This window comes from Thalassophryne amazonica, chromosome 21 (assembly GCF_902500255.1).
Source record: "Thalassophryne amazonica chromosome 21, fThaAma1.1, whole genome shotgun sequence".
Taxonomy (NCBI): domain Eukaryota; kingdom Metazoa; phylum Chordata; class Actinopteri; order Batrachoidiformes; family Batrachoididae; genus Thalassophryne; species Thalassophryne amazonica.
The window spans coordinates 39,602,336-39,613,573 of record NC_047123.1 but is presented as its reverse complement, the minus strand read 5'-3'; the positions used below and the strand labels follow the sequence as shown (position 1 = coordinate 39,613,573).

Below are 11,238 nucleotides of genomic sequence, written 5' to 3'. Positions count from 1 at the left end.
TGGGCTCAGGAACACTTCAGAAAAGCATTGTCAGTTAACACAGTTTGTCGCTACATCTACAAGTACAAGTTAAAACTCTACCATGCAAAGCAAAAGCCAAACATCAACAACATCCAGAAACAACGCCGCCTTCTCTGGGCCCGAGCTCATTTGAAATGGATAGACACAAAGTGGAAAAGTGTGCTATGGTCTGATGAGTCCACACTTCAAATTGTTTTTGGAAATCATGGACGTCCTGTCCTCCAGACAAAAGAAGAAAAAGACCATCCAGACTGTTACCAGTGCAAAGTTCAAAAGCCAGCATCTGTGATGGTATGGGGGTGTGTTAGTGCCCATGACATGGACAACTTACACATCTGTGATGGCACCATCAATGCTGAAAGGTACATCCAGGTTTTGGAGCAACACATGCTGCCATCCAAGCAACGTCTTTTTCAGGGACGTCCCTGATTATTTCAGCAAGACAATGCCAAGCCACATTCTGCATGTGTTACAACAGCGTGGCTTCATAGTAAAAGACTGCGGGTACGAGACTGGCCTGCCTGCAGTCTAGACCTGTCACCCATTGAAAATGTGTGGTGCATTATGAAGCACAAAATACGACAATGGAGACCCTGGACTGTTGAACAACTGAAGTCGTACATCAAACAAGAATGGGAAAGAATTCCACCTACAAAGCCTCAACAATTAGTGTCCTCAGTTCCCAAACGCTTATTGAGTGTTGTTAGAAGGAAAGGTGATGTAACACAGTGGTAAACATACCACTGTCCCAGCTTTTTAGAAACATGTTGTAGGCATCCATTTCAAAATGAGCAAATATTTGCACAAAAACAACAAAGTTTATTAGTTTGAACATTAAATATCTTGTCTTTGTGGTGTATTCAGTTGAATATAGGTTGAAGAGGATTTGAAAATCATTGTATTCTGTTTTTATTTACATTTTACACAACGTCTCAACTTCATTGGAATTGGGGTTGTATGTCAAATAGTCATAACAGTCCCTAGTTGCACCAGCATTTCACACTTTATATCTCTGTTACATACAGTATTTTACGATGGCACAATTACCAAGTGGTTTGTGCGCTTGGTAATTGTGCAGAAGGTTCCCGGTTCAAACCTCACCCCTGCCACATTTCTCCATGTAATGTGGAGTTGCATCAGGAAGGGCATCCGGCATAACACTTGTGCCAGAACCAACGCTGCAGGTCCACCTTGGATCTACTGTGGCGACCCCGAGTGAAAACAAGGGAGCAGCCAAAGAGACTAACATTTACAAGAATATTATTAATGTTTTTAAACAAAAATATCATCAAAAATTTCAAGAAGCACATAGAACCTTTATTATTAAACATACATAACAGAGCCTGTTTCCTGACATTGCTCCATGCAAATGTTATTTTAAAGATTGACCAGCAGATGTCGCCATATGTAATTGTATCAAAGCTTCAAAACACTGAACCATTGCTTCATATTGATTCAGTGGTTCAAAATGCTTCGATTTCTCAGTCACTAATTCTCATGAATAAAATACATCAACAGCCACTAATTATTACCACATATCCCGGATAGACTTATAATCATGAATACTTTGACGCTGTGTTGCAAACCAGGATGTTAATTAACGTGTGATGACTTTTAAACGCTTACTGAAGAACGAAGCAGAGAGTAACTCACCCAGATAGTATCACATAATGTCTAATCCAGTGTGCTTCTCTGTGCGCCTTTAAAACAGACTGATTCATAGCGCACGCAAAACACTTTGGCATAAATTTAAAAATTATTAAATATGCAAAAATGTGCAAACTAATTCTCATTCCTATAGCTGTCAATCAAAATGGGATTCAGCCTTTCAACTGATCATCCAATCTTTGTGCAGAACTCCAGTGTCCAGGCCCGCCCACAGCTCCATTCACCCCCAGAGACGCTCAGCATCTGGGGGCAGGTCAAAATCGCGCTTTAGCCAATGACCATCGCGTTTCATGACAATGAAAAAACCTTTCCAGGCAGGTATATTGAAGTGAACAGAGGCTCGGCTTCTACAGGAAAATGCACTGACCACAGACCGAATGAGAAAAGATTTATGAGAAGTTAACAAAATGGTCAATCAATTTGTGATAAGTAGCTGATTCTGAACGAACTCATCTTCAAGATGAACGTGTTTGAATGCATTTGTAGTCAATGAAATGATAACGAACTGTACATATTTGACCATTTAATTTTTTGACATTTTAGGGGAAGCCTAGCTTCACTTGTGTTCACTTGTACACCACCTCTGGTGTGTATATACAGTTGTATGCAAAGGTTTGGGCCCCCCTGATAATTTTCATGTTTTTCCTTTATAAATCATTGGTTGTCTGGATCAGAAATTTCAGTTAAATATATCATATAAGCAGATGAAGACAGTGATATTTGAGAAGTGAAATTAAGTTTCTAGTATTTACAGAAAGTGTGCAATAATTATTTAAACAAAATTGGGCAGGTGCATAAATTTGGGCACCCTTGTCATTTTATTGATTTAAAACATTTAGCACTAATTATTGGAACACAAAATTGGTTTGGTAAGCTCATTGACCCATGACCTCCTTACACAGGTGAATCCAATCACGAGAAAGGATATTTAAGGTGGCCATTTGCAAATGTTTCCCCTCTTTGCATATCTTCTAATGAGTGGTAACATGGGAGCCTCTAAACAACTCTCAAATGACCTGACAGCAAAGATTGTTCAACATCATGGTTTAGGGGAAGGATACAAAAAGCTATCTCAGAGATTTCAGCTGTCAGTTTCCACTGTGAGGAACATAGTGAGGAAATGGAAGACCACAGGCACAGTCCTAGTTAAGGCCCGAAGTGGCAGGACAATAAAATTCTCAGATAAGCTGAAGCAAAGGATGGTGAGAACAGTCATAGTCAACCCACAGACCTGCTGCAAACACCTACAACAAGATCTTGCTGTAGATAGTGTCTCTGTGCATCGTTCAACTATACAGCGCACTTTGCACAAAGAGATGCTGTATGATGCTGTAATGCAGAGGAAGCCTTTTCTATGTACACGCCACAAACAGAGTCGCTTGAGGTATGCTAAAGCACATTTGGACAAGCCAGCTTAATTTTGGAATAAGGTGCTGTGGACTGATGAAACTAAAATTGAGTTATTTGGACATAACAAGGGGCAGTATGCATGGCTGAAAAAGAACACAGCATTCCAAGAGAAACACTTGGTACCTCCAGTAAAATTTGGAGGTGGTTCCATCATGCTGTGTGGCTGTGTGGCCAGTGCAGGTACTGGGAATCTTGTTAAAGTTGAGGGTCACATGGATTCCAGTCAATATCAGCAGATTCTTGAAAACAATGTTCATGAATCAGTGACAAAGCTGAAGTTGTGCCGGGGCTGGATCTTTCAACAAGACAACGACCCTAAACACTGCTCAAAATCTACTAAGGCATTCATGCAGAGGAACAAGTACAACATTCTGGAATGGCCATCTCAGTCCCCAGACCTGAATATTATAGAAAATCTGTGGTGTGATTTTAAGCGGGCTGTCCGTGCTCAGAAACCAACCAATCTGAGATGTTTTGTAAAGAAGAATGGTCCAAAATACCTTCAACCAGAATCCAGACTCTCATTGGAAGCTATAGGAAGCGTTTAGAGGCTGTTATTTCTGCAAAAGGAGGATCTACTAAATATTGATGTATTTTTTCTTTTGAGATGCTCAAATTTATGCACCTGCCTAATTTTGTTTAAAGAATAATCGCACACTTTCTGTAAATCTTATAAACTTCATTTCACTTCTCAAATATCAGTGTGTTTGTCTGCTATATGATATATTTAACTGAAATTGCTGATCCAAACAACCAATGATTTATAAAGGAAAATCATATATATACATATATATATATATATATATATATGTATGTATGTATGTATATGTATGTATATATATGTATGTATGTATATGTATGTATGTATGTATATGTATGTATATATATGTATGTATGTATATGTATGTATGTATATGTATGTATGTATATATATATGTATGTATGTATATGTATGTATGTATGTATATATATATATATGTATGTATATGTGTGTGTGTGTGTGTATGTATATGTATGCATATATATATATGTATATATAAAATGAATGTGTGTGTGTGTGCTGGTGCATTCACATGCATGCAGATAAAGAGGTTTGTTTCTCTTCCCGTCAGTCTGATTATTGATTGCGTCTCGGGAGACTTGGTCTTGGGCAGATGGTTTGAATTGACTCCAGAACAATTATCGCTGCTGATGTGAAACTGATGTGGGGTCAAATGTCAAACTTCCAGCTTTAATGTGCTCATTTCAGCCATGTTGAATCAAAGTTTGCTGTTAATGTGATGTAAAACCAAAATGTTCACGTCAGAAACACCCACACATCCTTTTTTCATGTGTTAATTCACTTTGGCTGGAAATCTTTTGAAAATAAAAGCAGTAATTCTGCATCAGAAGTAAAAACCCAGCAGAGCATTCCGAGTGCAGCGTCTTCCACGAATTCTGGACTCATATTCTCACGTGTGTTTCGCCTGACTTATTAGCAGCTCACTGTTTACCCCAGTCAACTGTTGACCTTTAGGGTTACTTAGGGTTACATACTTGCATATACTACTTTTTGGTAAGGGACTTTACAGTTTTTTTTTTCACATATTTACGCTACATCCAGAAAGTATTCACAGCTCTTCACTTTTTCCACATTTTGTTATGTTACAGCCTTAGTAAATGGATGAAATTCATTTTCCCCATAAACTTCTACACACAATACCCCATAATGACAATGTGAGAAAAGGTTTCTTGAAATTTTTTTTTTCAAATTTATTAAAAATAAAGAACTAAGAAATCACATGTACATAAGTATTCAGTCTTTGCCATTAAGCTCAAACTTGAGCTCAGGTGCCTCCTGTTTCCACTGATCATCCTTGAAATGTTTCGACAGATTAATTGGAATCCACCTGGGCTAAATTCAGTTGACTGGACATGATTTGGAAAGATACACACCTGTCTACATATAAGGTCCCGCAGATGACATCAGAGCACAAACCAAGCATGAAGTCAAAGGAATTGTCTGTAGACCTCAAAGACTGGATTGTCTGGAGGCACAAATATGGGGAAGGACACAGAAACATTTCTGCTGCTTTGAAGGTCCCAATGAGCACAGTGGACTCCATCATCTGTAAATGGAAAAAGTTTGGATACACCAGGACTCTTCCTAGAGCTGACCACCTGTGTAAACTGAGCGATCAGGGGAGGAGGACCTTAGTCAGGGAGGTGACCAAGAACCTGAATCCGATTGAACATCTCTGGAGAGATCTGAAAATGGCTGTGCATCGACGCTCCCCATCCAATACTTATGTACATGTGATTTCTTAGTTTATTATTTTTCATAAATTTTCAAAAATTAAAAATAAATAAATAAAACTTTTTTCATGTCATTATGGGGTGTTGTGAGTAAAATTTTGAGTGGAAAAATGAATTGACTCCATTTGTAATATAACAAAATGTGGAAAAAGTGAAGCACTGTGAACACTTCATGAACGTACGGTTTCAAAACAATGTTCAGGTTTCTTAACCAAAACAACAAACATAAAACAAAAGAACAATACAGTATTTCTTTTTACAGTGCCGTTACTGTCCTGGATTAAACTGCTGCACCTCATCTTGATATTCATTTAGAATATGTATTTTATGACCTGCTGGTTTGTTGCATCCAGACATCATCCTTTCATGGGTGAGGATGAGCCCGGCGACGCCCACAGAGGCTTCCATGTTCCCACAGAGGGCGGCTCTTTGTCTTCTGCCTGGGCAGGTCTGATAACACCGGATGATTATGGTAATAACAGGCTGGGACTGCGACTGGACTCACTGCAGGGTCCCGGTGCTGCCGCGCAGGTGGGCGGGGCTCCTGGCTCTTATCAGTATGTTGCAGGAGGCGATACTTCACACAGTCACATGACAGGTGACAGTGCAGCCCAGCAAAGGATGAAATGGCGAGCTGATGGTGCACGACGACTGTTTAAAAGCTGAAATAAGCCTGTCAGTCATGAAAGGCATGGCGGCGAAGAACTCGGATACTTATTCTGAGTAATAACCAATAATGAGCTTTTACCGTCACGGCGGTAATTTTCCTTCAAGAAACGCTTTCACCACGAACTCTGAGAGCGAGGAGACAAAAACTAAAAAACATCACGTCTTCTGATAAACTGCTGCTTTTGGGAGGTCAGCTGCGACGCAGAGCTCCATTTCTGCAGCGTTGCGTGACGCAGTCGTAACTCGCCATCAACTCATCTGATGAGGATGCTGGTCTGCAGCTGCACTGACCTTCAGGCTGCAAACAAACCAGAACCACACTTTGGTTCTTCTGCTGAGAAGAATCCTGGTGCATCTGCTCCAGGACACCGGGTGGCATGAAGCTCTGTGTACTGTTGCCAAGGAGACAACAGTCAGAGGCGGGAGTTGAACACAGCCGTCCTCCACACAGGTGAGACTGATCCGGTTTTTGGACTCCTGAGTGCTTCTGTTGGAGCTCTGAGGGGATGAGGTAGGAAAACTTCTTGGAGCTGAGTGCAGACTTCCTCCACAGTGCTGATATTCCAGGAGCGACACTGCAGCTTTAAACACACATAATTGAGTGTCTGTGGGTCCGCGGGGACACGGAGTAACTAACACCGGCAATCAGTGAGGACAAAATAAAAGCAGACGGCCAGAAGATTTCCATCAGCAGCCTCAGCTGTGCGTCCGTCACGCTCCCTCGCTCACTTCAGTTCTCATTTCTCGTTCCGTTGCATCCCGTTGGCGCTGGTGCTGAGGAATTATCTGTTGTCAGAACCTGTGTGAGACACCGCCGCACCAACGGGGACCAGAGTGCCAGAGGGTGCTGAGCCATGCCGCCAGCCGCCGTTCAGATCCTGGCGTTGGCACTGGCGCTCCTGGGCATCCTGGGTGCCACGGTGGCCACTGTGCTCCCAAACTGGAAGGTGAGCATTGGCGTGTGGTTCAACATCATGACCCCCATCTCACAGATGCAGGGTCTGTGGATGGACTGCGTCTGGTACAGCTCCGGCGTGTTCAGCTGCACCATGAAGAACTCAATGCTGTCACTGCCGGCGTACCTGCAGGCCACGCGTGCTGCCATGGTGCTGTCGTGCCTGATCGCGTCACTGGGTCTCTGCCTGGCGTCCCTCGGGCTCAAATGCACCCGTTGGGGGGGCAGCCGGCGGGCAAAAGGACACACTGCAATGGCTGCAGGCGGCTGCTTCATCCTGGCCAGCGCCCTCTGCCTGATCCCCGCATCCTGGTTCACCAACGAAGTCATCACTGCCTTCCTGACCACGGACGCCCCAGACAGCAGCAAGTACCAACCCGGCGGAGCTCTGTGCATCACGTTCATCTCCGCCGGATTCCTATTAGCCAGCGGCATCATCTTTTGCTTGTCCTGTCCGGGGACAAGAACGGGACGGCCAGACTCCTCTGTGTCCACTGACCCTGATGGACCTCAACGGCGTGAGCTGAAAAGAGAGCAACAAAACCAAACAGTCGGTCTGCAGATGGACGGCGTGAAGCCACAGAAACCAGAGCAGCACTTCCACCTGTCCCTGTCCAGAGTCCCTCCAAAAGACGTGAAAGACAACTACAGCCTGAAGGAGTACGTTTAACCCTCACCACTGCAGAATGCTGCTGCAAAGACCTGCTGCTGGATTCACAGCAGGGTGTCCAGAAACAGAAGAGTGACCAAAGCGCACACTCGTGCATCCTGTCAAACCAAAGATCTGAAAACAAAAAATCCCAGCGCTCACTCTGCTGTGAAAATAAAACGTGACGGCACACGTTTGTGCAGCTGCTTCTGCTTCTTCATTTAAATGGAGCTGAAAAACGACGGGATGCTGCTGTGAAAGACTCCGATTCTGCCCCCAACCCTCACCTCACTTCAAAAAAAAAAAAAAAGACAGTTATGTCTTCTTCTTCTTTTTTTTAAAGATAATTATGGTAAAAAAAAAAAAAAAACAAACAAACAAAAAAAAAAACAGTTATAGTAAAAAAAAACAAAATGCAGCAACAAAGACAATAAGGGCATGTTTTTTTTTAGACAATTAAGATTTTTAAAAAGAGATATAGTATTTATTTTTAAATAAAATTGTGGTTAAAAAATGATTATCCAACAAAAGAAAAAAGATGACTGTTAAAAATAAAAGACAGTTATGGTTTCAAAAAGAATTACGGGAAAAGATTTTTGAGATTAGTGGTGGGAAAAACAATTATGGTTTTAAAAAGATAATCATTAAAAATACCATTATATTAAAAAAAAAAGATGACAAATGGTAAAAGACAATTATGGTTTTAAAAGAATTATAAAAATGATGATTATTGTAAAAACAAATACATTAATTAATAATGAAAAACACTTGATTGATTCTGGGTTTTTTAAGACAGTTATGAAAAAACTGTTACAAATTATTCAGTACCATTTTGGTAATAATTAATTTTTTTTATTATTATTCTAAAAAAAAAAAAACAGATGATTATGGTTTAAAAAAAGGAACAGAAAAGTTGATTGATTCCAGATAAGCGGTTGAAGATGAGTGAGTGAGTGAAGATGATTATGGTTAACAAAAAATAAGATTGATGGGAAAGAAGCATGTTTAAAAAGTGATGATTATGGGTTTTTTAAGACAGTTATAGAAAAAAGTTATGTTTTATTCAGTACAATTTAGATTTAAAAAATCTAAAATAAAGATGATTTTGGTAAAAAAAAAATAGTAATGGAAAAAAAGATGTTTTTTTAAAGACGGTTTAAGACAGTTATGTTTTAAAAAATGGTTATGCAGAAAAGGCCATTATGGTTTCTTAAAAAGAAGTGATTATGGTTAAAAAAAAAAAAAAAGGTAAAATAATATGATGGTCATAATATGCGTTCATGGTAAAATAAAACAATTATGTATAAAAAAAAACCTGTCTTGCTCAGTTTTGTCAGCTGATTGATAAACAAGGATTGTGTACCACCTGATGCACTTAAAAAGTATTTAGTCCTAATTTACTACATTTATGTCTGTTGAAGTGCTTCTTCTGGATAATTAAATGTGTTCCTGGTAAATATATAAATGCAGTGACTGAGTGAATTTATGTATTAATTAATTGTTTCATTTTTGTTTTCCTGACAAATAAAGGTCACATTAAATTTATTAGTTAATAAATGGATTAAAACTTTATGTGCAAATTAAAAACATCAGTCTTTAATATAGACTGTGGTATTTCTGAGTGTTTTAATTGTGGATTTCTGCAGATGCTTTACAGAGTTCACATTAAGCCGCTGTGCACAGCCTTGCTCAGCGGCGCTTCAGTGTTCTTCATGGCACTCTCTGACTGATCTGTCTGCAGTGAACCTGCAACCTTTGACAAATTCTAACCAGTCAAAAACAGGCCAGTTCGTTTTTTGGAGGTCGTTCCACGTGATGAATGTCCAACCTGAAAAAATCTCGCTTTTTTTTTTTTTTTTTGTGATTTGAGTCTCTGAGTTTGGTCTGCTTCAGGTTTCTTCCTCTTTATCATCAGATGGAGTTTTTTCTTCCCACTGTCTCCTGTCTGATTTTCAGACTCTACTTATGTGAAGCACCTGAAGGCAGCTTTGTTGTGATTTGGTGATATATAAATAAAATAAAATGAAATTGAATTAAATTGAAATTGCGGATACAAAGCTGATTCAACACATATCTGCCCCCTGGTGGATAAAATATTGAATGTTTCATCTTCACGAGGTTCCAAAGCAGAGATATCTTTGTGTTTGCATGAAAATGACTTTTTTAAAAGCTTATAACAGGTTTTTTTTTTTTTTCTTCTCTTCATAAAAGAAAAAAAAAAGACTGAACTTTAAAAAATGATTGTTTGGGATGAAGGACCGGGATGAGTCCGGGCGTGAAGGACGCGGTCTGCTCCAGGGTTCGCTGCGGGTGCAGGAGGTGCAGCGCGGCGTGGAGCGAGGTAATGATGTTCTTCATTTCCCATCATCGTCTCTCCACGGCCGGATAAACACGCCTCCTCCCCGTCCCCGCCCTCCTCCCCTGCTGTGCACAGAACGTACACCCTGACGCAGCGTGCACAGAGTGTGCATGTTAGCTTTGCCCTGAGCAGAGCTGTCAGTCACAGCTGACGTGAACGGCCACACGAGTGGGGCTGTTCAGCGGCACAGACAGAAGCATGAAACTCTCAGGGTTTGTTCTTGATGACACGAGCTTTAACTGAAGATGTCGAGGTCTTTTCAGTTTGACCTCTTGGGTCAGCTAGAGGTCAGTGACCTCCAGGATATGACATTTGTACGCATGACGTTAGAAACGGGTGTATCTTAGGACCTAAATGCGATGGAAATGGAAACCAAATATGTATTTCCATGTTTCTGTGAATGGGAAACTTCTGTCTGTTGGGTACAACACCCCCAGAGGTCAATATGGGGTCACCAACAAACTGAAGCAATCCTCCACTTTGACTCCTGGCTGCAGACGCTGACTTTGGAGACTCACATGCTGCTCTTTGTGAGGTCATTGAGGCAGCCTGACTTTGAGTGCTGGCTCTACATCTGCCTTGGATGTTTGCTCTTGACCGCGCCCATCATACCAGGTGGCTTTCAGTCCATGTGAAGAACACGGTCCAGCTGTCTGAGACTCATCCAGTGAGACATTCAGAGTTTGACTAGACAGTTTGTCATTCAAAAGAACAGCAACTGACCACTGCCATGAGCAAAATCATTGCGCAATTAAATGTTGTGGAGGAGCAATGGGACCGACTGAAAGACCAGCAGCATTGTGTTGGTGGATGATTGCTGGACCTGAATTAGCAAGACTCATATCAGAGTTTGAACACTCAGAACTCATAGTGAAATAACAGAGCATCATGATCAGCTGCCAAGTGTCCAAAATGCCTTTCATGATGTTCTTGTCTGACACAAGCCATGGATGCAACAGGAAACCCATTTCTGCAGACAAGGAAAGATCTGTGGTACTGGATCTTTGAGCAGGTCCCACTGGAGCCAAGATGCCTTCACATTTCATTTCAAACATGAGTCCAAAGAATTTTGATTTCGATCTCAGAGTCCTAATGTATACGAGGTCTGTTAGAAAAGTATCTGACCTTTTTATTTTTTTCAAAAACCATATGGATTTGAATCATGTGTGATTGCATCAGACAAGCTTGAACCTTTGTGCGCAAGCGTGAGTT

General features: G+C 40.9%; 1 protein-coding gene across 1 annotated transcript; it reads left to right on the top strand.

Moving 5' to 3' along the window:
- The first annotated feature begins 6,680 nt into the window (after positions 1-6,680).
- Positions 6,681-7,690, top strand: LOC117503108 (claudin-20-like). Its single transcript, XM_034162276.1, has one exon. The coding sequence runs from the start codon at positions 6,918-6,920 to the stop codon at positions 7,686-7,688; it is 771 nt and encodes a 256-aa protein (XP_034018167.1). The 5' UTR covers positions 6,681-6,917; the 3' UTR covers positions 7,689-7,690.
- Positions 7,691-11,238: the final 3,548 nt, after the last annotated feature.